The sequence below is a fragment of the Colletotrichum phormii genome, assembly GCF_030913505.1.
Source record: "Colletotrichum phormii strain CBS 102054 chromosome Unknown BDP81scaffold_21, whole genome shotgun sequence".
NCBI lineage: Eukaryota > Fungi > Ascomycota > Sordariomycetes > Glomerellales > Glomerellaceae > Colletotrichum > Colletotrichum phormii.
Window position 1 is genome coordinate 656,996 of NW_026851463.1, and position 24,478 is coordinate 681,473.

General features: G+C 50.4%; 6 protein-coding genes across 6 annotated transcripts; 4 read left to right on the forward strand and 2 right to left on the reverse strand.

Moving 5' to 3' along the window:
• Positions 1 to 1,122: 1,122 nt before the first annotated feature.
• On the reverse strand, positions 1,123 to 1,744 carry BDP81DRAFT_275734 (phosphatidylethanolamine-binding protein; the record flags this gene model as incomplete). The annotated part of the gene is made up of 2 exons (XM_060582964.1): positions 1,123 to 1,565; positions 1,618 to 1,744. Coding segments are annotated over 2 exons (570 nt in total), but the record flags the coding sequence as incomplete, so codon positions are not given.
• An 11,339-nt stretch (positions 1,745 to 13,083) lies between these two features.
• BDP81DRAFT_100559 (uncharacterized protein) lies at positions 13,084 to 13,874 on the forward strand. The gene has a single exon (XM_060581362.1). It carries the CDS (start codon positions 13,155 to 13,157, stop codon positions 13,596 to 13,598), a length of 444 nt encoding a protein of 147 aa, XP_060441220.1. The 5' UTR covers positions 13,084 to 13,154; the 3' UTR covers positions 13,599 to 13,874.
• Positions 13,875 to 15,209: 1,335 nt separating this feature from the next.
• BDP81DRAFT_436413 (uncharacterized protein) lies at positions 15,210 to 15,689 on the reverse strand. Its single transcript, XM_060591131.1, has one exon. The coding sequence runs from the start codon at positions 15,465 to 15,467 to the stop codon at positions 15,300 to 15,302; it is 168 nt and encodes a 55-aa protein (XP_060441221.1). The 5' UTR covers positions 15,468 to 15,689; the 3' UTR covers positions 15,210 to 15,299.
• A 2,227-nt stretch (positions 15,690 to 17,916) lies between these two features.
• On the forward strand, positions 17,917 to 18,321 carry BDP81DRAFT_397995 (uncharacterized protein; the record flags this gene model as incomplete). Its single annotated transcript, XM_060588395.1, has 1 exon — positions 17,917 to 18,321. One exon carries the CDS (start codon positions 17,917 to 17,919, stop codon positions 18,319 to 18,321), a length of 405 nt encoding a protein of 134 aa, XP_060441222.1.
• Positions 18,322 to 20,717: 2,396 nt separating this feature from the next.
• Positions 20,718 to 22,137, forward strand: BDP81DRAFT_356455 (monooxygenase). Its single transcript, XM_060586313.1, has 3 exons — positions 20,718 to 20,984; positions 21,042 to 21,542; positions 21,597 to 22,137. The coding sequence occupies exons 1-3, from the start codon at positions 20,744 to 20,746 to the stop codon at positions 21,830 to 21,832; spliced, it is 978 nt and encodes a 325-aa protein (XP_060441223.1). The 5' UTR covers positions 20,718 to 20,743; the 3' UTR covers positions 21,833 to 22,137.
• A 159-nt stretch (positions 22,138 to 22,296) lies between these two features.
• Positions 22,297 to 24,477, forward strand: BDP81DRAFT_483919 (heterokaryon incompatibility protein-domain-containing protein; the record flags this gene model as incomplete). The annotated part of the gene is made up of 9 exons (XM_060595085.1): positions 22,297 to 22,351; positions 22,406 to 22,741; positions 22,830 to 23,418; positions 23,482 to 23,518; positions 23,555 to 23,807; positions 23,841 to 23,853; positions 23,887 to 23,909; positions 23,949 to 24,263; positions 24,329 to 24,477. The coding sequence occupies exons 1-9, from the start codon at positions 22,336 to 22,338 to the stop codon at positions 24,475 to 24,477; spliced, it is 1,731 nt and encodes a 576-aa protein (XP_060441224.1). The 5' UTR covers positions 22,297 to 22,335.
• Between the last annotated feature and the right edge of the window lies 1 nt (position 24,478).

Here is a 24,478-nt window from a genome sequence, read left to right on the forward strand (position 1 = left end):
TGCACCTTTAGATTTCATTCCCACTACCATAATTATCACCGGTTTTTTTTTTTTTTTGAGTATCTTGAACTTTTACCACTTGTATATTCTAGTAATAATATACTTTAAGCAGCCTAGGAAAGGGATAGTAACGAAGGTAGATGTGATAGGAATGAGGAGTTGCTTTTGTGTTTGCCGGCATAATATTTTGTCATCCACCTGGCACTCTGATTGATAAAGACGATCTAGTAAATCTTGCAGGTAATGAGCTGTGGCAATACTAATGCGAGTAACCTGCCTGTTGGCATTGATCTGCCAGTCACAGTGGGGCGACAACACCACCTCTCTCGTTTTGAGCTCTATGTGCAGCACCGAGGACTCAGAAAGACTATGGTTGTGTGCCTTGTGACTCGTTTCTTGCCTCGTCATTGGGTTGAGATATCCTGTTGCCATGCAGTCTGGGCTTAGGGATGCTGTATCTTTGATTTGATCTCCCTCATTTCACTCAAAACAGTCTTAGGCGGCATGCATTCCATGATTACAAGCCAAGTCTCTGACAACCAAGGTATAAGATTTGTACGTATTAGGTGCCAGTTACTCATAGAGACCCGCAAAACCTCTGCCCGAGTTTAAAAGGCTCTGAAGTTTTGTTGACCAGTGAGGGAGTAAACCTAAGACCAGTGATCAGGCCGTGTCCGTCCGGCATTTTCGGCCACCCACGGCCGTCTATGCTCTCATGGTCGCAGTGTCACTGTCATGACCGTTGTGAAACAGGGGATGAGTGCTTCAACATGAGATGAAACTGAGCTTATATTATTGTATTGATTACTTGAGACGACAAACCGTTCAGAAACAAGACGCGGATCCTGCGCCGCGCGTTCTCATTATGGAAAAGCCGGTGTCAGAAGAGTCAATCTTCTGGAGGACGGTACTTAACGACACATGTCGTTGAGAGGCTCGAACCCTTGCTTAGAATGAGCTAGCGAATGCGCCCACGAGACCGACTGCCATTGCACCCATCAACACAGTGTTTGAAAGACTCGATGACTTGATTCCTGAAGAGATGCCGGAAGGAATCTTGGACGGTGTCACAGCACCGGTGGGAGCTGTGGTGGTGGAGTTGCTCTTCTTCGCGTTCGCTGCAGGGCCGGGGTTGGTCACGGTAAAGAAGTTACCAGCCACCACCTTATTGGCCAGTCCGGCCGTGGTGAGCACGGCGTTGACATCAACGCCCCCACGAGTTGACAGCGTCTGCAGGGCTGCAGTTCCGTCCGCCGTGATGTCGCTGGTGTCAACAAGCAGCTCGATATATCGGTGCGAAAGAGGAACTCTTGCTGGTGGTGCGGGGCCCTTGTAATCCGCGATCGCATTTGAGGTGGTCGTCAGAGTGTGGATGACACGCTCGCCGTCGTTCAACTTGACCGTGGTAGTCTGCGCGGCTGGCGTCAGGTCCGACTGAGCCCAGTGCAAGAAGGTGCCGGTAGTCGGAGGGCTCGCCGTAGGAATATCGATGTCGACCATGATGATGGCATAGCTTTTGCCGGTCAAAGGCTCGGTCGTACCGACTGTAGGCTCCGTTTGTGTGACTAGAGTAGAGGATCAGCCTTTTGTCTTTCCACGCAGCGAATAATTACTCACGGCTCTTGGCCAGGTCCACGCCGTTGACACCCGACGTCTCACCGTATGCGACGATGAGATCGACGTTGGACGCAGGCTCAAAGCCCTCGGGCGTCTTGGCCCATGCCACCAGGGCACTGCTCAACAAGACTGCAAGGGTATGGCGATGCATTGGAACGGCGATGCATTGGAATGGCGATTATTTGCAAGATTTTGTTTGACCGAGAACCAGAAAGTCTGAAAGAAAGTTGGGTGGACTGTCTGTCGTCTTATGATATCGAGCATGCGGAGTCGTGAAACGCACATCCAGTCAGCAGGGATGCGGCTCGAACATGTTCCACGCGTCTGATCCCCAGACATGAAACTTTTCTTCTACCCACCTCAGACCACACTAGTGGTCGAGCTCGAACTTGACACGACGGAGTGGACTCATTACGCAACGAAACTAATACGACTTGACTGAAGTATTCTGCCGTTCCTCGCATGTTCATCGGATCTGAGCTCATAGTGAAGTGTACTTGTGAAACCTACAGTGAAGGACGGCAGGTAGTGACCAATACTATACTCTCAAACCTTCTGCATAGAGAACTCATAGTCACGTTGTCAGTTCTTAGGAGCCTTCATCTCACTATAGTTTCGCAACTTGCTGTATATGTGTGGGGTTTAGACAAATTCAAAGCAAGTCGATGATCGGAACTCAGCAATGATACCTGTAATCAGTTTAATCTGGCTGGAAACTGTGGTGAGAGTGGGCTCACGCCACCAAACGCAACGTGTTAGGGTGCTAACTTTTCGGCGCATATTCATAACGGCTACTATCCCATCAACTGCTAGATAGCTTCACTATAGCCGTCTCTAGTATTTCTCTAATTTTACTTTATTTCCCTTATATCCGCCTATGAATAATCTCGAAATAGATCAAACTCAAAGAAAGACTGGAGACGGATGTAGTGACGCCATCTAGCAGTTAATGGGATAACAGTCGTACTTACCGATGGCATTCTACCGATACAGACTGATATTAGTGCTATGGGTACCATGTCGCTGGAAAGGCTTCGCATATCTAAGTAGAAGACCTGTTCCTCAAAGCCTTGGTGACCTGTGGAACCTTGGGTCTGGTATGCGATCGAAACAGCAACAATCGGGATGCATGCTGCCAGGAACCATGTCGAATTGAAGTTAGAACGAGCCTAGATGTAGTAGGGTTTGCTACCAGTAGATATGAACCACTATCTGAACCATAGTTCCATATAAGCCTCGATGCAAGTAGCTAAATGGACGGAGGTACGGACACATTGCTAGCGTATTGAGCCGACCTGATTCACCAGGCCGTTTGGATCTGTCACCTGTGGAGGGTAACTCTGCTCTGTTTATACCTCATAGTCCTCGCTAGATCATTCTTGTCCAGGTCTTTCTTCATGAAATAGGTAATAGAAGTAACGCAGGGAGCTCGAGTCCTGCTTCCATCCTTCCCAAATCCACGTAGACGGCTTTTCACCTTGTGTGGGCTTTTCCCGTTGCCAATGGGAAGAGCCTCATTCGACACTTGGTGGTACACGTAATTCATAGTACTGCCTCAAATACTAGGCAAATCTAAATGTCGGAAAGACATTAATCTGTTGATCCAAAACATTTGCCATAGAGTAGTCAGTTGAAAGATCTTCTAGTCTTCAATATGACAGTTGCCTAGCATGTGCTCAGGTGATGCGGGCGCAGACGTCACTGCCTCGACAGCATACTAAGTAGGCATTGTGTTACGACCCAACATGCATGACCAAGAACAAGGCCTGCCCCGCAGGCTCGCGGCGGCTACAGCGCACCATATATGCAGAGGACAAGATGATGATGATGATGATGATGTATTTAACGTCTGGTAACAAAAGGACGTGCCGGGCGCAATGCCGACATGGTCTATACTAATCTAAACTATATTACAGGCTACCGTCTTTACCTAACGTTCCTGTTTAATGACTCGGGCAAATTTCGGAAAAGAAATTGGTCTCCTCTATCTATTCGCATAGAAGAGAGGCTCCCTTAGTAGAACCTAATAAGAAATCAATGCTTGCTTTAGCTATGCGTTAGCGGAGGTAGCGCGGTGTAGCCTTGCGTCTACGCTTATAGAAGTAGAAATGGACTGGTGTCTTGGGTTTCCTACAGCTGTAGTTGAGCAACGTATCTTGATAAGCGAATCTCTCGTGGTATATTATAAAGTCTCCATGATGGGATCTTGCTGCGTATAGCCTTCCTAGTAAGTGCCGAGGGAGGCGGAGTTCGGGCGGCTTGGGGTGAAGAATTATCTCGAGGTCGGCATATTGCCGAGGGTATTGGGACAGCCATTTTCTGGCAAAGGCTTGGAAGGCAGCTGCTTTAGCTTGCCTTTCTAGGTGCGCTAATGAGGGCTGTGGTTGTGATTTTGGGATTAGTTTGCAGGCTTCCTTGGCTAGAGCATCCGCTTCTTCATTTCCTGGTACTCCCGTGTGCCCAGGGCACCACCAAATATAAACCCTGCCGGGGGTTATCCAGCTCTCTCTTTGTCTCCGAGTCCAGGAGGAAGAGAGCCTATTGAAGGCCCTAATCTAGCCTGGCTGCTTCCTATGCTCTGGGAGTATAGTCTAGCCGCGAATGCGAGGTTGTCGAGGTAGATATAGACGTTATCTACTATACGAGCCGTAGGAGCCCGGGTAGCTTCCATCAGGCCGTAATACGCAGTATATGCCTCCGTATTATATACCTCAGTTTAGGAGCCGAGTAGTTCGGATCCGCAGAAGATCTACCGTATAGCTTGGTACCCTACCTAGCCTGCTCCGGCGGAGGTACTGCTGCCGTCCGATATCTAGGCCCCGTTAGTATAGACAATAATGTCCCGCTTGGAGAAAGTTGCCATCCTGCCTGTAAAGGAGAGGGCCTGTTCTTCTTTGGTCTTATTAGGTTCGTAGCCGACCCTGGCGAGAGCTGTCTGCCAGTCCGCTAGTTGCTCCTAAGGGGGGAGTTCTAACGGATCGATGTATTCGGTATTTTTGCTTACGAGGCTTGCTATTCGTCGTAGCCGTGAGTCTAGTCCTGATTTGTCCCTGAGTATCGTTCGGAGAGGGTGTCGCTCGTCCAGACGATGGATTCTGGTGGACGCTGTGTGGAGCTTCGCGTCCAGTATCACCTCTGCTGGGGGTAGAGCCGCCTCGCGCTATAGGATCGGTATAGGCGTAGTTCTGTATACGGGGACCATCGTTCTGATGGCTTTGGTTTGCATCGCGTCTAGTTGGTATAGCAGATTACTAACCCCGTTTGAGATGGTACGTCCATTCTTTATCCGGCTCTTACCGGGCCACTATACTTTAGATATATAGTACTGAGTGGGTAATATATAAGAGGTAATCGCTCGACGAAGTAAGTACGTAGGCGCGCCCTAGATAGTATTCCCTAGTCCCTGTAGTCCATTAACTACTTAGTATGCTTTTGTAGAGAGGTTTCTTATGTAACTTTTAAATGTGAGTTTATGGTCGAAGTGAATGCCGAGCCAGCGTAGAGAAGAGCCTTCTTTGATAGCCTAAACTGTATAATACCTCCTATCCGGCAAACCTACTATGATTGATGGGTTTCCGTCTTTTTGTCTCTTAGTAAAGTAGATTAGTTCGGACTTATCGAGGTTAAAAGTGATTCTTTCCGTCGCGCCCTATCCTAAGGTTTCTTTCTATTCTTTAGTTAGGATATCATAGTTGTTCTCTAGTAATGTTAAGCTTGCTAAGATAGCGACGTTATCGGCGTAGCCGAAACGAGATCGCTTCTTTCTTAGGCGAGCTATGCCTAGCTTGAAAAGAGGTTTAATATAGAGCATGAATAGAATGGGAGACACGGGTAAGCCTTGTAATAGTCCGTATTCGAGACCGAAGACGTCTCCTACCTCCCTATCAAGCCTTATTCTTGCTCTCCTTCCGGTAACAAAACTTAAGACCTAGCGTACAAAGTTCTCCGGCCATCCTTGTTCGTAGAGGCGTCGGACTAGTCGTCCTAGGAGCACGGCGTCGAAAGCCCCTTTTATATTGAGTATAAGCATAGAGGTAACTAGGCCTCTTTACTAGGCGCACTCGATATCGTGGATGGCCGCTGCGATAAGGTCGCTACAAGAGCGAAGAGGGAGTGCTCTAAACTATTGATCGTGCAGAACACGATATTTAACTACGATCTAGGCAAGTCGTCTGGCGGTGAGTCTCTCTAAGCCTTTTCCAAGGACGGCTAAGAGCGCAATTAGCCTATAGGAGCGCGGGAGTGTCTTATCTCTTTTTCCCGGTTTTGCTAGGATCACGAGAGTTGCTTCTTTAAAATAAGTAGGATGCTAACCCTCGCGTATATACCCGCTATAAAGTGAGAGGATAATATCCTCAATAACTAGCTATGCTATTTTTAAAGTAGTCGTAGTGATTCCGTCGGTCCCAGGAGTCGTGTTTCCCGCGGTGAGAACCGAAGACCGTACCTCGTCCTTCGTAACCTGCGGGAAAGGAAGCGTAGCTTGCCTTTGTAGGACTGGGCTTTCTGTTGGTATGTCCTCGGAGATTGCAGCGTTTCTAAGGAGGACGCGGGTAAATAAGTCGCGCTTCTCTTTTAGTTATAAAACAAGCGTATCTTGGTTATCTACATCTCGGAGTGGCAGGGTCTGAAAGGATCCTGTGGCTTTATACTAACCGACTATTTCAAATATATCTTTACTTAAGGAGGCTGAGGAGATCTTATCTTTCCAAAAGGCATCCTTGGAGCGTTTAAACTCATAGAGGAAGTCCTATTTTAAAGCTTCGACCTCCTCTTCTTCCCATTAGTAGTTCACTCCGGCTGTGCGGAGTCTTGCTAATATCGCTCGCTTACTCGCATAGGCTCGGTATTTACGTATGCAGCTCTCGCTCTAGTATGGTCTCCCTATACCTTTCCCGAGCGTGCGCTTTGTGGAAGCCGTGAGTGCTTTAATAAGACAGTCCGTAAGCTATTATGCTAGGAGATCTAAAGACTGTGGGTCTTGGATGTTGCTTATAGTGCGGCGCATAGGTTGTAAGTTACGTTTAATGATGCCGAGGAAAAGCTCCTCGTCCATCGTGTCGAGCCGAAACCTTCCCGGGGTCTAGCTGGGTGAATCGATCAGGGCCAAGGGGACCCGGGTAAGCAGAGATTCGTGGTCTAATGTCGTATATAGTGACGTTTCTATGCTAATGGAAGCCCCATGGAGGTTGCTGGACGCCCAGCATAAATCTAGGGTATTACCGCCTTTGTACGTGGGTTCACCTATAGGTGACATTAGGACAAGGCTAGCGGCTTCTGCCCATTCTACTAGGTTTTCAGCGTCCGGGGAACTCATAGCCTCGGGCTACTACGTCCAATAGTATAAATTAAAATCCCCCGCAATCAGTACTCGATCCTCAGGTTTGGGTTGCCAGGCCGCTAGGATGTTCCTGAGAGCCTGGCCAGATCGCAGAGAGCCACGAGGGGCGTTATATACGTTAATAACTATAAAGACCTCCTTCGTTCCTAAGAGGAGTCATAAGAAGAGCAGGTCTGTAGATAGATCGGGTAAAGGCCGTATTTATATGCCTCGTACCCCAGTTCCTTTACGGAGGTAAGTAAGTACCCTAGGACGGTCTTCGGTCCAGTTATCTACTAAGGTAAAAGTCTCAAAACCTGGGTAGTGTCTTGTGAGCCTCCTCTCCTCCGAACGGATAAACGGCTCTTATATTAGGAATATATCGATCTAGGCTACGTAAGCCAGGTTTAGTACTATTTCGTAGGCGGATGCCCGCCTACCTACATTCGCTTACATAATTTACAGGGTTTTAGAGGGCTATATTCTTCTTTTATATCTTATTCGCCGGGGTACAGTCCATCGCTTATTCTTCTTTACGGGAATATCGATGCGACTACTAGGTCGTATTTCTCTATAATCTTTCTCCCTCAGCTCGGATGGCCCGTAGCTGAGCCTTATCCCTCCTCTGGACTACCCCCTTCACCACTTTGGGTTGGATAGGGCAAGTCGCATCGAAGGCGGCGTGAGGCCCGTTACACGACGGGCATTTAAAGGGGGCAGTCACAGCCATCGTGACCCTCAGTGCCGCCGCAGGGTGCCCGGTGTTGATCAGTTGTGTAGGAAGGAGAGCTGCACTTGAGGCATCTCTTCCTTCTAGTGTACGTTCGTTCGCTATGAAAACCGCCGCAGCGGAGACATTAAGGAGACCTCTTCTCCTTCGGGAACTGCAGGTTTACAAAAACGCTGGCCCCTATCAAACGGAGGCGTCTTGGTAGTTGCCTTACGGCTTCCGCCTTAAACTAGGCTATTACCGTGCCTAGCCTTTCGACTTCGTCCTTCCTAGAGAAGTGTGCTTTTTTAGGCTTGAGTTTCGTCGAGACCTGGATCTCTTCAAGGAGCTCCTCGGTCGTAATTTCCAGCTCAGTGTTGGTTACCAGACAATGCCTAGTGTAAGGGACGTTTGTAATATAGGCTCGGATCTAGGTATCGCATTACTCGATCGCTTACGCTTAGAGAAGGGTAGCGATCTGTTCTCTGTTCTCTAGCAGGACTTTTACACTATCTATTAACGAAGGTAGGAGTGCTAATCCTATCTTGATATGGTCGATCCCCTTGAGGGCTTCTCGGGCTTAGGGACTTAGCCTTTCCCGAACAAAGATATATATGTCGTAGGCTTTCTCGTTCCGAAGCGGGCTTTCAGGCGATAAACGCGCAAAGATATATAGATCCTTTAAGGCCGCCCGGTTTATAGCTTGTTTTGCGGCTTATTTGGCTAGCGTTGGTTCATCCTGTCTTCTAGACAGTGGCTGGCTCGCCGCCGCCGCATATAAACGGACTAGGGGCGGCTAGTTCTGGGTTGTGTGCGAGGGATGCCCCTGGGAACTCAGGTCAGTCTCGCTAGGCCCTGTGCCAATAGCGTACATAGACCTTACTAAACCACGTTAATGCCGGTTTAAACGCTATTTCTCCTCCTGAAGCTCTCTCTCCAAGGATTCGATCTTCGTTAAACAGTCTTTCAAAAACTATTCCCTCTCGGCGTCCCGACGTAGGAGGTCCTGGACCAGATTCGAAAGCTTATTAATCTCGTCTTTAAGCTCAGAATTATCCTAGTGGTTGACCTACTCAACCACTCTGACCTTTGCAGTCGGCTTCCGGACTCGTCCCGACCGCCGAGATATACCGGCGTCCCCGTGAACCGTGATCGATGGCCCTACATCTAGGGAGACCGCCATGGTCGTAGAATTCAGCTTATCCCATTGACTGCTGCAAGACGCCAAAAAACGGGTGGTCCACAAAAGCGCCCATTTTTACCCCGCACTTCAATCGGTACAAGGCGAAACATCATTTACCCCTATGTTTTTTTACCTACTATCACTACCAAAACCATCATTTCAACCAATGTTACGATGTCTTCTAGTGATTCTGATGCTTCCGATGCCTCTGTAACTACCGATACCTCTATACGGAGCTGTATATTTGTTAAGCTCCTTCCCGAAGACCTTGAAGTCGGCTGTACTGCCGACTGCACCCCGGAGAAGTGCGATAATAGCACAGTCCGGCTCCATGAGCCTCCGGCTGAGCCTGGCTTGCCCGGCTCCTTTATACCCTTTGATATACCGGCCCGGGACCGGCAAATACGGGACTTACCGGAAACGCCGATTAACCTTTTCCTCCGATACGTTCCCCGGAGCCTTGTTGAGCAGTGGGTCCGGTGGACAAATGCAGCGCCGATATCTAAGGAGGGCCCTCAGCCTAGACACTCAAGAGTGTATAAGTGGAAAAAGACCTCTATAGAAGAGGTATACCTCTTCTTAGGAATCCGTATTTATATAGGGATCCATAAGGAGTATGAACTATCAAGATACTGGGCAACTCAGCAAGAGAAAGAGGACCCTATTCATCTATTTACCCGGTTTATATCCCGTGACCGTTACCAAAGACTATCCCGGCAGCTGCGGATATTCGATACTTCTGAGTTCCCTAGTCAGTCTAGCCATGGCCGGTGCCGACGCCGGCCCCAGGATAATTCAATACCGGATACGTATCGGAAGGTTAACGGGTGGTCGGCCCATATCCAGGATACCGGGGACTCCTTCTATACGGCCGGCTCTGACCTTACCGTTGACGAGGCTATGGTCCGATTCACAGGCCGGTCCCTTGAGACAACAACAATCCCGACTAAGCCGATCCCGACCGGCTTCAAGATATGGATTCTTGCCCAATCAGGCTACTGTCTCCGGTGGCTCTGGCATATCCACGGAAAGGGCCCGTACGGGCTAGTCCCACAGGCCCGGCCAGCGCCGGATGACGAGGCGGCAAAGCAGGCCCTTTTAACGCCGACGCAACGGGTTGTAACGACCCTAGTTGCCCTACTTCCGGCTGCAATCTACCACGTCTTTTTAGATAACCTCTTTTCTTCTGTCCGGCTCTTCCGGGCTCTCCGGAAGCAGCAAGTCGGAGCTTCTGGCACCTGCCGGAAAGATAGCGGCATAGATAAGATCCATATTGCCGAGAAAGCAACTGAAGGACAGGATATCCCTTGGGGCAAGATACATTATATCCCTACTTTAGATGGGGAGGTATAGTGTTATAGACTACCATCTAAGGATATCTCTATACTAATCAGTTCTTCTAGGTTAACCAGTTCACCTGGAAAGATAATGCTATTGTACTCTTCTTGACAACAGTCTTCCGGGAAGGCCAGGATATTATTCGGAGCCGGCGCCGGCCAACCGGAGATACTGCTGTAAAGCGGGCTGCCCGGAAAGTCTTCGGCGCCGACGTCCGGAAGAACCTGCCAGTGCCGGCACCAATAGACGAGTATCCCATCGAGTGCTGCAAGGCGACAGTACATTGGCTCCACATAACGGGCCCCCTTTTACCCCGCACCGCATCTGGTACATCCACTGCTTGAGTTGCCCCTATGATTTCCACTCCGGTACATCTACCAAATCCATCATTACCAATACTCAATTAATGGATTCTGACGATTCTGACGGATCTGGCCGTTCCACGGGCTCGGCGAAGTCGTGTATCTTTGCCCTGCTGCCCGAGGACCTCGCCGCCGCCTGCACTGCCGACTGTACGCCGGAGCAATGTGATAATGCCACTGTTCGGCCCCGCGAGCCTCCGGAGGTTGAGCCCGGTATCCCTGGGAAGTACACGAGGATGGGCTGCCTCGAGTGCGATGTAGCTCTCTGTAACTCAGAAGATTGCTGGTACCGATTTCATACGCAGAATCTCTAGTAATTGGAAGTATCTATTATCAATTACGTTGGTTGGTTGGAAAAAGGGGCCCGAAGTGGCCCGATTGGCTGCTCCCCCGCATCTCAATGTACTGTCGCCTTGCAGCACTCGATGGGATAACCATAAGATGAACGGCGTTGATGTTAGTGACCAGATGAGATCCTATTATCAATGGGGCCACCCTATCCGGCGAGGGGGCTGGCAGGCAATTGCTTGGGACTTCCTGCTAGACCTCGGCCTGGGCAAGCTAAAGATAAAAGGAATACCTCTATTCCTTGGCAACACCATACAAAGGGATCGAGAAAGGTTAATTCGCGGTGCTCTTATTGCAGCAGTAAAGGCGCATTATCTCGCCGAACTGCCTTATCCGAGATATCTGGAAATAGCCTTGCGCAGCCACGGCCTAGATACACAAGAAAGGGCTGCTTAGACTGCAATGTACCGCTTTGTATCAACAGAGATTGCTGGTACCTCTGGCATAACCAAGATAACTAGAGAATAGAAGTACCGGAAATCCTAGCTTATCATTGGATAGAGTATATGAAACCACAAGCCCTTATTGGCCGTACCCCGCATGGCGTCTTGCAGCAGTCTATGGGATATGGGCTGATGTTGAGAGATGATAGTGCAGTGGGCCGTAGCCCTCTATAACCTTAACAGTTACTAACAGTGGGTACCTTTCGAGGTATGTGTTCAATGTTCCTCCGTACCTCAAAGGGACGGACTCCGTATTCTTGGCATACAGCTTTCCTTATCTTATCATCACGTGACTTGCTCCATAGTTCTTCCGTTCCGTAGGGTGACGCATGTGTTCCCAAAGCCACCCTCTGCTGAGCCCACTGATGCTCCCCAGCCCTGCCACTCCATTAAATAACACTGCAGAGGGGCAGGCAGTGACTGGCAAGCCCATGGAACCCGTTGACTAGGTATCAGCGACGTCTGTTGTTAACTGGTCAACTCCTAGGCAGGCCAGTGAGCTTAGCTAGCACTTGAGGTTGTTGGTTCACGGGGTCGTATACGACAAATAGTGGTAGCAATTATCACTCGTCTGTTGGTGATCCTATTGCTTGTTCTTCTTGTTGTTCTATCTTACATTGTAGGCAGGAGTCGGTCGAAGTAGGTAGTGACGGCCTGGGTGGTTGCCCCACCTTTATCCGGCCGTGATGACTAAGCCAGTTGTCCCACTTCGCCCAGGGCAGGTGCCAGCCAGCCCATGGTACCTGCCTATTACTCCTTATCAGCCTTTGCTGTTCCAACAGAGGTTATTCACAGAGCTCAGTCCAGACCACAACAATCGACGACTACTATTCAGAAAGATAAAAAAGAGCTTTGGCGAGAAGGACTGCCTATTGGCCACATCAGAGTATAGAAATCGTCAGCTCCAGGCCCGAATTGACCGCATAGCTCCAAGGAGGAAGAGAACCGTCCAAACAGATCCCAATACCAAGTTCGCGAACATCAGGGATATAAAGAGAGCTCAGGAGGACGCAGGCGACCATCTCGTTAGTCCCAGTCGACTCGCAAGGATCGAATTACCTAGTGAGGGCAGTGACTGTATTGTAGTGGCAGTGGAAGGTAGTTAATTAATTGACTGGAAGTTGGTGGTGATGTTATGAGACCATGTTGATTGGGGTGGCGAAAAGGGGGGATGGCGAAAAGTGGGTAGGTTGACTTACGCGGAAGAGACCGCCGAGTACGTATTGGGCAAGCTCACTGAAAAAGTCCTTGCGATTGAGAAGGTAGCCGAAGCCAATGCCGCGGCCCTGACCGCCCTCTAGGACGGTGTTACGAGCAGGTCAAGGCAACCAACTGTGGCACAAAGCAAAAGCTTCCATAATGATGACTCCGCATCATTTTCCCTTGTTCTGCATTATAGCTACGCGCCCACAGTGACAAGTTGCGGCGAGCGTAACAAACAGGCAAATCCAACAGAATAATTAAATAGCTTCAATAGCTGGGGAAAAAGTCAAAATAGGCTCTCATAACCTATGGGCAGTACACACTGCTCATCTAGACCAACGAGGCAAGTAATGAGGCAATACGACTGGTATTGACGGTTGGTTGGTGATGTTGTGGTGAAGGTGGCTGCGGTGGGCTGGATCAACCAGGAAGTGGATCGGGCAGCTGGTGCCTGGGGCACAAGCCACTGCCTCAGGTATCCACAGTCCCACATCCTCGCTATGCTTCGTTGAATCGAGGGAGAACTCCGGACCAACACTTGACCATGGTCACTTCTTCGATTCAAGAAAGGAAACCTCCGGTCAAGATTTCAAAGTTGAATCAAGGCCTCCGTGAAACATCGCCGGCCACAATGTGTGTTCTCGACACATTCTACTCGGGCTCGTCGACTAATAAACCCCGAGGCATCAAAGCTCGGCACCCATCTTGCAGAGCTCGGCCACGCGTACGCCCTACTAAAGCCGGCAAGAAAAATCTCCGTGCGTCTATCGCCCACCGCGGCTCCCACTCGACTCGGCACCTCGAAGCACATCTTAGGTTCAAAGTTTCTAGTGTCATCTGTGCTCCTCGAGAAACAGTTGCCCGCTCGAAGCCGGACGCGACAAGGTGTTCCCAGCTGCTGGCCGTCTATCCAGCGATCATACTGCCCGTCTCTCGGTATTTACGACCTGTTTGCTCGCCAAGACTGTCGTTCTGCCTCGCAAATTTGCTCGGTCTCGCTCCTTGTCGTGTTTCATGGCATTGCACAACGCGTAATGATGGGATTGATTGTGCGCCCGTCATGGACTTGGCGTAATGCATGCCGTGCGCTCCCTCTCTTGTTTGTGAGGAGTAAGCGGAGTTTTTTTCTAGCAATGGTTCACCTATGGGCCTCTGGGCTTCTTGGCCTACCATGTTTCCTGGCGACATCACTTTGTTGTCATTCGTACTCGGACAGAATCCAAAGTATTGGACTATGGTGCCAATAGCTGGGATTTTAATACGGTCTCTTCTGTGCTAGGCCAACTTGAGCCTTGTGTCCTTCGGACCATTTGGGGCGCAGGTTGTAGAGTTCAATGGTGCGGCCGTCTGAATAGCACGAAGAATTCAAGCTTGTCCAGTCCCTTGAACTCTGACCTTAAGTTGGCAGACAAGACAGATGGTGCGACGACCTGCATGTACCTTAATGCCTCTGTTGCGGTGTGCCGATCCCATAGAACTGGTTGAGGCTAAAAACTCTCGTTGAGTAAAGTTCGTACCTTGCAGCCATTGAAGTAAACCTGATGCTTGTTCAACTACCTCCACGACTTTGACAACTTCATACCGTAAAACCAGCTGCAATATATCGGATTCGTATTATAGCTTAGGATGGGATTCAAGGAGAGGAGGGGTATTCGGACTCATGTTGGCACGCTGTCGGTGTATCGGGGCCGTAGATCGGCAGGGAGCTCACAGATCATGGACTCCTGGCTCTCAACTTGGCATCTCAAGCGCCATAACTGGGAAGAGATGACACTGGCACCCCGTCAACAAGATGCTCTCATAAGAGCAAGTTTCGGAAGTGCTTCTCATCGACCCAGATGGCGGGCGTAGGGGCCCTACCGTAGCCGGAGAGAAGGATGCCAACGGACAGTGGACTGGTCACAGCGCTATGAAGTAATTCCTCCTTTCGGTCAGACCTCGCAATTACAGAACGATTGGACCGATGAGGCGAGACCGAGATTCTCCAATGTAGACTTGTGCACAAGCTGGGCAGAACTATCCGGCGAGTTCTATCCCAAAGATGACATGAGGCGCAGATTAAGGTGGTACCGAAAGGTTGTTGGGTACCACGACAAAGCGCGCATGCAAGGTGACCCCTCGTCCGGACACTTATCAACTGAGGGGGTTTGAGATCAGCCGAGCGATCACTCGCACAAGCGGGAAAGAAACACGAGTCATCGACTCGGCGTGCCGAGAGTGCTCCTCATTCTACTGACTCACGCCGAATGTAAGTGGTCTTTTCGAGTAGACTGTCCATGTTAATGCTTGGAGTTCTTCGTTTCACGAAAACCGGTTTGTTCTATGGAACTTGGCTCTGGACCTTACCACAACACTATTTTAACCTTAACAACTAGTCACAACACAAATGGGTAGACTAACAGCCCCAAAGCTTAAGTCAATAACCGCGCCATCTAATGATGGCTGTCTGTTTGTTTGCTTTGTGCGAGGCTGTTGATCGAGGAGTGGGGGTATCGTCCGACTGAGGACGTAGCATGGGAACCCTCATGAGTCGGCAAATCGTGGGCTATTCCTCGCCTCAGTCTTTAGAGGCCAGGTATAACTGCGGGATGAACTATGGCTGACTTCCAGATATAAAAGGTTGAAGCCATTACCTTCTTCAATGGCTCTCTCTTTCCTTCATCAGCTCACTTGACTGTCATCTCTAGTATCAGACTTCAGCTTCTCCAGCCAGCCTCAACACTCTCTCGGTTCCTCTACCACAAACACCACTTCAATCTTCTTCATATTCAAACCGTTAAACCGCCAAAATGCGCTTCTTCAGCACTCTCTTCCTTGCCACCTTGACCGCCACCGGCGTCGTCACTGCCATGCCTGTCGCCCAGCCCCACGACCTGACCGCTCTTGCTGGAGAAGGACTCCAGGACGGTACCCCAGTTGAGGCTCTCGACATTGAGACCAACATCGAGACCAGAGAGGCCAGGGGCGCCAACACCCCCGCTGATGTCAAGAAGCACGACGACAACCACAAGAAGCTGAGCGCTGGAAACTGTGGACAGAATTGCAAGGACTCGCTTGCCTCGTACCACTCGCAAGCCTCCAAAGATTCTAAGAACTCCAAGGCTTCCAAGAATTCAAAGAACGGTCCTCGCGCGGTCGAGAATGTTGAGAATGCTGAGGAGGCTGGGGTCGAGGAGGAAGTTGAGGCTTAGGCAAATCAGGATAATCTCGACACTGAGATATTCTTCTTCTCGTACTGGTGACGGTGAAATTAGAGTTTTGGATACAAGGGTTATACATTACAAGCTGTGGTTAGAGCTATAAATAAATGTCTACTTTCTTATCTCACTCAAGTGCCCACATCATTGATCGCACGAAGCAAGAGATACAACGCGGGCGGTGGCCAGAATAGGTGCAGCCCGGTGAGCGAGGAACCTGCCACAGACCGCATTTTTCTTTTCCACGGAAACGAGCCTTGTACTCAAGTAAGGGTTTGATTTTTGCTTCTAGCTTTTTGTCCTTATTCCCTACTTCCGCTGAATCTCCTCCTTCACTCCTTCGGCTCTCGCCATCCCCAGCCTATTCGGGCCCCATTCACTCCGAGATGGTGACGTTGGCCACCAGCCAGTGACCGATCTCGTTGATGATGCTAATAGTGTCGTGGAAAAGGATGGTCATCTTGGCTCGTTAGGGAAAGTTTTTGAACGGTGCATGCGTCCAACTTACGAAATCCATTCCAGGGATGGGCGGGAGAACATCGCGACGCTCCCCAAGTCGCTCGTAGCCAAGATTGGCCTGCTGCGCAACTGCAGTGACGACGAAGACCGTGAAAAGGACTCTTCTGGTTTTCATTTTGATGATTTGAGTCTCTGAATCTTCGATGGATGGATTGAACGGGTTGTTGTGGAAATATTCGACGATTTCGAGGGGGCTGGACCTGGTCGCGTCTACCTCAAGTGAAATTATTTTGCTGTTTGGCAAGACTAGTCCTCGAGGCTGGAAACAAATGAATAGGAATTTTACGATTGGTCAAATATTTTCCCGCCTATTCAGGGCATCTGCTTAGTCGTTGCAAGTCGAAGCAGTGAATCACTGTTCATTGAACGCAAAGACTGCAAAGGACACGATCCGGACCTTTCTCGGCACGGGGCAGCCATCCAAGGAGCTGATGCCTGACACCCATGGCCAAACTAGAATATGGTAGAACATCGACCTATTAATTCTACGTGGCATCCAATCGTAGTCATCCTCTTTAAAAGATCAGATTTCTCTTCCACCGTCGGCATTCGGACATCGGAATGTCTAGCTCGTCACCACTTTCACGGCAGCCGGAAAAGCGGAACTCTGTGCCAGATCTATCGCCCACCTTCCCCAGGTATATCACGGAAGAGAGCCGCCAAGAGGTTGTGCCTCCTCGATCCGAAGGGGTAATAACAAGATCCGTTGCCCCGAACCTGGAAGCGTCAAGGTCTGTTCGCGCTATGGAGAAAGACTCTATGGATATGAAGGCGCTTTTCGCGGGTGTCGATAGATGGCAGCAAGCATCGGATGCCTTCCTAGAGATTTATTCGGAAGTACGGCAGCAATTGCAAGATTTTCTTAAAGATAACGGCCATGATCGCAACTACAGCATCGCGGTTAACCGTGACAACGAAAGCAGGACCAGGATTGTGGTGGTTACGACATCCGAGGAGCTTCCCAAAGAAGTCAGTGACAAGATGCGGAGCCATGTCTCGTCGTGCTTTCCAGATTCCCAGGAGCTCCGAGTCGAGGTCAAATTTCTTCGAGGCCATGTCAAACATGCTGCAGGCACAGTGGCTTCGAGACAGGACGAACACGATGAGTCAAAGAGGCCTCGAACCTCTGGCAGGCACAATGAGAGAATGCTTGGGGACTCTGTCAGCTTTGAACAGAGCGACTGTGCCGTAACCCTGGGTCCAGCGATCAATCTCGGTGGATTCGATGGCTGGATTGTTAACTGGCACCTGTTCCATGGCATATCAAATTGGGAGAATCTTGACAATCCATCCGAAGTCCCTCGTCACAGTCTGTTCCACCCAGCATATATAGACTGTCGCGAGAACGAGAGCCCTTTGCTGATCGGGAAGTTGCAAGCCTACTCAGGAAGGATGTACAGAACAACTCGCCCATCGAGATCTCTGGAGTATTACGCGCCAGGTACGCCAGGAGAATTAGTCACAGATTGGGCTTTCTGCAAAGCCTACAAAGACGAAGCTCAGAATTGTCTGCGATATGCGCCGCCGGGCATAGAGGTCGATGATTTCTCGGACCCAATTCAAGGAGTATTTGAGCAACACCCTCAATTGCAAATCGTCCAGACAACTGGCCGAAGCAGTGGGCTCCGGTATGCTATGGTATGCGAAACACCTGCCGACGTCCGCCAGTACCCAAATATGCCCACCAGGGAATGGTATTTGGAAAACATCAAAGGTGCATTGACGTCCGAAGAGTGGAATTCCCAGGGCCCTGGTGTGTGTGGTGACTCTGGTGCGGCCATAGTGCAGTTCAAGACAGGAAAACTCCTGGGGCAGATATGGGGTCGGGACGTGTACGATGATGACCAGCAAACTCCTAGGGTGACATACTTCACACATCACTGGGACATTTTTGACGACATCAGGGAGCGCTACCCATCCATGGAAGGCCCGCGTCTCGTCCTCAAGCCAAATTGCCACTCCTTGAGTAACGCGAATGCAGGAGACGACGCCCCCGGCCCTTCGAGACTTGAGGCCGACGAGAATACTCTGCATCCCATCGCGACCGCGGAGCCGGGCATGTTCGTCCATGGGCGGTGCTGATGGCGTAACGGAATCCCTCTCCCAGTCCACCCTGGCGCAGAGTATGGCTAACTCGGTAGTTCCGGGTGAAGGAAAAGCAAAAAAAACTCTTGAAAATACTTTGGAATGCGAACTGGAATGTCGACGAGACTCTCAATCTCGCAGCGCGGCTATGTTGTTGTTGTTGTTGTTCTATTTAACGCCATGGCGGCAAGGGCGCAGCCGCCCTTGCGGCAGACCTCCCGGAGGGTATGTGGCGTGAAGGGTCGCAGGCTCTAGCTATATATTATATAGTACACGCCGTATCCTGACGTCCTCCAAATCTTGCTCGTGAGCTACTATGTGTTCTATCCATCCCTAGTTCCCACTGGTGCCCTAGTTCCGTTATAACCATCTGGTTTCTTAATAGAGGTAGTTTGTCGTTTGGAGGATAGGTTATGACCTATCTCCTAGTACCGCGGGCAGATCTTCTGGAAGAAGTCTGTCACGCAGAGGAAGGCCTGGAAGCCTTCAGAGTCAGTGATTAGCCCCTTGAAGTAGCGATCGAGGGACCCTATAGGTCCTACGGGCTCCTGGCGGCTGTAGGGGTAGAGGGTGGGCCACTGTTGCCTCCTCAGTAGGGTCTTTCGGCAGTAGACTAGATGGTCTGCCTCCTTAACCCATCCACAGGAGCAGGTGAGTAGTGCTTCTGTGTGGTTAAAGCGTTGGTGATATTGTTCAAAGTCCCCGTGGCCTGACCGTGCCGCGAGGAGGTGATGAAGGGCAGCCCTAGGGAGGCCAAGTTCAGGAGGGCAAGCAAGGGTAGCCTTGAGCCCTAGTTGGGTATAGCGGGGAGTTGCCTCTTGTTTCCACCATCGTCTATATTGGCGTCTTGGCCGCTCTTTAGCAAGCCACTTGATACCTGATAGAGTAGCTAGTTGGCCCCTAAGGACTGGTAGAGTTGTTCCCTCCTCAGCTAGGCTGTCTGCTTCTTCGTTTCCTTTAATACCTTGGTGCCCAGGAGACCAATGGGTTTGTATATCGTGTATCCTAGCTACCTCCTGGATCTCAAGGAAGGCCGCTTGTGAGGAGTCTGGGATCTTACCGCGAATCCCCTGAATAACGCTGGTATTGTCGATGCAGATGTGTATAGGCTGGCCTTGGGAGGTCTGAAGGGCCCGTCGGAGCCCAGCCCTCGCCCCCTCCGCCTCACCATCAAACACTTCTGCTAAGCCGAGGCGGCCGCAGCCCTGGGCTATACGTTTATTGTTGCGGTAGATAACAAAGCCGTACCCTGTAGCTCCGTCAGGAGCTTTGGAGCCGTCTGAGTATACGACTGTATGCTGACCTGGCACAGTCTTGAGCCAGGCCTGGAAGATCCTAGCTGCTACTTCCTTCGTCTGTGTAACTATAGGGTCATAGGACCCTGGGAGGTATTGCGGCTGTAGGAGCGCTGGCCTTGGACACTTAGGTAACAGGCCAGGCAGCGCGGCTAGAACCTCGGCTGATGACGATGTGTTGATGATGCGACGCAGCTCAGCCATGCTGACTGTTTGATTTTTGGGTTTACAGCTTTCCATCCGCAAGGGAGATCACAAGGGGTTGTTTTCTGAGATTCAGCAAGCTTTATGTCCTTGCACCCATAATCAAGATATTTGGATTCTTTGCTCCATGCAGAAGTACTTAGTCTATTATGATCCAGTTCTGTCGCAAAAACGACGCCGTTAATTGCGGGCAGCAATTAACGCCATATATACCCTACGACAAGTTCGAATCGGTTGGTGCAGTATCGATACTTCTACCTTGACAATCCTGGATTGCGCTTCAGGATGTCTAGTGTGGTGCGTAATCGGACCCGGAGAACTCGACTGATGCCCGAGTCCCCGAGCCCGAGCCGGAGTGGAGCGCACGGCGTTCCCGGAGGAAACTCTCGCCTGAGAGCGATGGTCTCGGGAATTTCGGCATGGGTTCTTTTGTGGAACTAAATCTTTGCAGCGATTGTGCAAGTTGACACGAAATTTCCCAGGATGAGACCATCTCTAATTAGATACCAGGAAGGAAACCCGATCAGTATGGTGGGAGACACATCCGCTGCAATGTTCATGGGCTGCTGGGTTGAGACACTGTTCAAAAGGTATTTGAACTCCAACTCGATGAAGGTTCTATCCGTATATGTCCTCCATATATAGCATCATCTGAGAGATCTGAAAAATATCGTGTATTCTTGGGGGTGACGCCGGACGGGCGAGTGGAGGAGGGATCATCCGCGAAGCCGCAATTTTAGCTTGGTGCCCCCCTTATACGAAGGCGGTACCGAAATTGCAGCATGCGCTAAGAGGGGTTAAACCGAGCAATACGAGAACATGAACATGTTATTTAGATACTTGTAGGTTGACTACCGCAACACGATTGTTGGCAACTCTTTACGCCGTACTCCAGACCAGTTCTCAAGCACCTCGTCATAATGAACGGTTTCGCCAATAGCGCCGGATGCCTCGCGTTGCTGGCCGCGCTTATCAGCGAGACCGTCGCTCTGCCGGTCCAAGACGCGCCGCTGAGAGTTGAGTGGCGATCCCTGTCAAGTGCCGCAAAAGCAGGCTACATCAGCGCAGTAAAGTGCTTGGATGGCTTGCCGTCAAAGATCGGTCTTGAGACGTCGCGTTACAATGACTTTCCCTATGTCCACGCTCAGCTCAACAACGAAAGTGAGTACTTTCATCCCGGGTGTCAATCTGTGCAGCCATGCTAACAAGACAACACAGTTCACTTTGTCGCTCAATTCCTCCCCTGGCATCGGTACTTCGTACATATCTACGAGACAGCATTGAGAGATGAGTGCAAGTACACAGGCCCGATGACCTACTGGGACTGGACCCTCGACTCAGAGGACATGTCCAAGAGCCCCGTCTTCTCCAACGACACCACCGCCGGGTTTGGAGGAAACGGTCTGAACGGCGGCTGGGTGGCGCCGACGCGACCGAACCCGTTGACCATGTGCGTAATTGACGGCGCTTTCGCCAATTTTACTGTCTCGTACTACACAACGACAACGCTCTCGCATTGTCTGAACCGCGGTTTCAACGACGGCATCGGGGTCGATGCCGGCCCTTACGAAGGCGGCTTGTACTCACCCGAAAAGATCTCGGGAATTATCGAGACTTCTGGCAACTTTTCAACGTTCGCGACTGCGCTGGAAAACGGGCCCCACGGTGCGATTCACTCAGCTGTAGGAGGAGACTTGTTCCCTTCGACATCTCCAAACGGTAAGCTTCACCAACCACGTTATTGAGCCACCTAAAGACTCACGGACAAGACAGATCCCTTATTCTTCCTGCACCATGTGCAAATTGACAGACTTTGGTGGCTCTGGCAGCAGGCTGATCTAACAAGCCGAGCTTTGGATTTTTCGGGACAGAGGAACCTGCCCTCTGGCGAAGCTGACACCCGGCCAGCATCTCTGAACGATACGCTACCAACCCTTGGCTTGGCGGTCGATATTCCCATTCAACAAGTCATGTCAACAACGACAGACTTGCTGTATTACAAGTACTGAATCGAATATGCACCTGGCTTCCCACCTTAAAGACAGATAGACGCTCTAGCTGAACGTGTTCCGGCATCGTTTAGCGCCTGTGGGATTCCTAGCTCTTCTCCGACGGCTGACGCAGGATTCTCTGTCAACGTAGTATTCAAGCACGGGGGTTCTCTTCCTCCGAAAAAAATAGAACAAGACAAATCCACCAAATGCCTACCTGTTCCTCCTGCATTGCTAAAATGCCATGTCAGCAGTTTGATTCGCTCAAGGTTCTCTGCGCGTCGCTCCCAGCTTTAGCGCGGGAGGTCACTTGATCGCAAGGCAGAAGCAAAGCAACTTGGCCACGTAGGAGGGAACCCACCCGTAAATAGAAAATTAGAACTGAAGCACTCGCCGTCTAAACTTTCACACATTAGATAAACAGCTCGACGGCTTTGTGGATTGCATTACTTGGCCATCCTCATTGAGTGTAAAACCATTGAATCCCACCCTGGGGAGCTACAAAGTCTTAGAAGCTCAAGATGATTTGCGCTTGTTGTCGTTTCGTCCTTGGGACACAGCAAGACTACGGATTGATTACTGGCAAATGAGGCTGGAAAGACCCCGAAGAGCCACATCACCGCGATTGCAAGAGTCTGACCGCCTCTGTGGACGCCGGGTGTTACATTTGCAACCGACTCTGGGCTACTCTGGGTATGGATGAGCGACAAGACATCAGGCAATTGAGCGCCGAACCGACGAAACAAGAGTCTACAGAAGAAATCGAGCCACCCCTCACGCCCGGGTACTTAACCAACGGAGCACAGTTTGCTTATCCCTACGCTTATATGCTACACGTCGCTCTCGACTACAGTAAGGCGTCTCGAGTCAAGAAAAGTCCGTCGAAAGGGTTCGCGCGGGCTGACATTCTTCTTCTTCCGCAAGAATGTACGTCTACTTGATAACGAGGCCGGCTAAAATGTCGAGGATATGCCTGCTAATAGAATTCACAAAGTCTACGCATGCCAGTACAAAGTCAGATCCTATTCCTGTAGCACTAGGTCCGACGATACTTTCCTTGTTGCGCAGAGATGGATTTCGGAATGCTTAGCTGAACACTCAAACTGTGGTGCCAAACCGCACTTATCCGCGACAGCACAGTGGTACCCTACTCGTCTCCTTGATACCGGACCGCTGGAGGAGAAAAGCTCTCGTTGTCGACTCATCCTCCCGAACATCACGCCTATCAAAGGTTCCTATGCAACACTAAGTCATTGTTGGGGCGTTGCTGAATCCTTCAATCTGACGACAGACAACTACACTCGACTGCTTCAAGATATACCGCTCGATACGTTGCCCCAGTTATACCAGGATACTGTTGAGGCTACTCGACGTCTGGGCGTCCGATATCTTTGGATAGACTCGCTCTGCATCATCCAACGGGGCGACAAGTTCGCCGACTGGAGAAAGGAGTCAACGGATATGAATAAGATATACTCGGGGTCCTTTGTCAACATATCAGCGACCGATGCGCCAGACGCAAATCACTCTCTTTTCCATGGTAGCAATCCGGATGCCTTTTGTTCACAGACGATAGACCTTCCCGTCGACTATAAGGATACACGGTTTCTGGTTCAAGATTACGGCTTTTGGAGAATATAAGTCTCCAATGCAGTCATAAATACTAGAGCCTGGGTTCTTCAGGAAAGACTGCTATCGCCAAGAGTGCTTTACTTTGGCCAACGTCAGATCATGTGGGAGTGCCAGCAGAAGGAGGATGCCGAGATTTATCCTGAAGGCTTGCTAATCGACCTATCCAGATTTCCCAGTCGGATCAAGGGTTTTGGCAACAACCAGATCGGCTGGAAGCCTCGGGGTCACGGCGAAGTCTCAAAGTATCAATACTGGTGCAACATTGTGAATGCCTACACCAGAGCTAAACTTACCTTCCCTGGTGACAAGCTGGTGGCCCTTTCAGCTGTTGCGAAGATGGTCAGGGAGTTGCTTCAAGATCGTTACGTTGCAGGGATGTGGCGCCGCTATCTAGAGCGGGAACTGATGTGGGCTGTTGTTGCTAACGAGGCACAAGCTAGGCCGTCAGCCTATCGGGCCCCAAGTTGGTCTTGGGCGGCGGTAGATGGACAGGTCACCCCAGCTATTATGGATCCCGAAGCGGTAGAGATGTTGATCGAGGTGCAGGATCTACATCTTGACTACGTTACGAGCGATACAACGGGCCTGATCAGCGGCGGGTGGCTACGGCTCTGGGGAGTCCTCAAGAAGCTCGAGCTCCTGCCCGATGCCTCACTCAGCCATTATAGCAACAGTCGTCATTCCTTGATGATGGTCGTCAACGAAATTTCAGTTAGTGTTCGCGCAGACTCGGCTATGATGGAGTATCAGCCCCATGTCTATTTTGATGACAGCCAGCAGTGGGCTAGCATTCAGAATCATCGGCCGGAACTGTTCTGTGTGCCAGCTAGGAATAGACCGGCAATGATGGGAGTATCTGCGTCTTGTTGTTGCAGCTTCAAGATAGGAAAGAGGGCATCTTTCGGCGCATTGGGATCGCCCGCGGTTGGGGCAAGGAGTTGAGGGAGAGCTTGTTCGCCCGCAATGCAGAAGAGAGGACCATGCCATGCGTTAAATACGAAGAAGGTCGACACCTGGTGCGGATTATTTAGT

Coding starts and splice junctions, on each gene's coding strand:
- BDP81DRAFT_100559 (XM_060581362.1), top strand. CDS start 13,155: ATGTGTGTTCTCGACACATTCTACTCGGGCTCGTCGACTAATAAACCC.
- BDP81DRAFT_436413 (XM_060591131.1), bottom strand. CDS start 15,467: ATGTTGGTCTCAATGTCGAGAGCCTCAACTGGGGTACCGTCCTGGAGT.
- BDP81DRAFT_356455 (XM_060586313.1), top strand. CDS start 20,744: ATGAACGGTTTCGCCAATAGCGCCGGATGCCTCGCGTTGCTGGCCGCG. Junction 20,985..21,041: donor CGCTCAGCTCAACAACGAAA/GTGAGTACTTTC, acceptor AAGACAACACAG/TTCACTTTGTCGCTCAATTC. Junction 21,543..21,596: donor CCCTTCGACATCTCCAAACG/GTAAGCTTCACC, acceptor CGGACAAGACAG/ATCCCTTATTCTTCCTGCAC.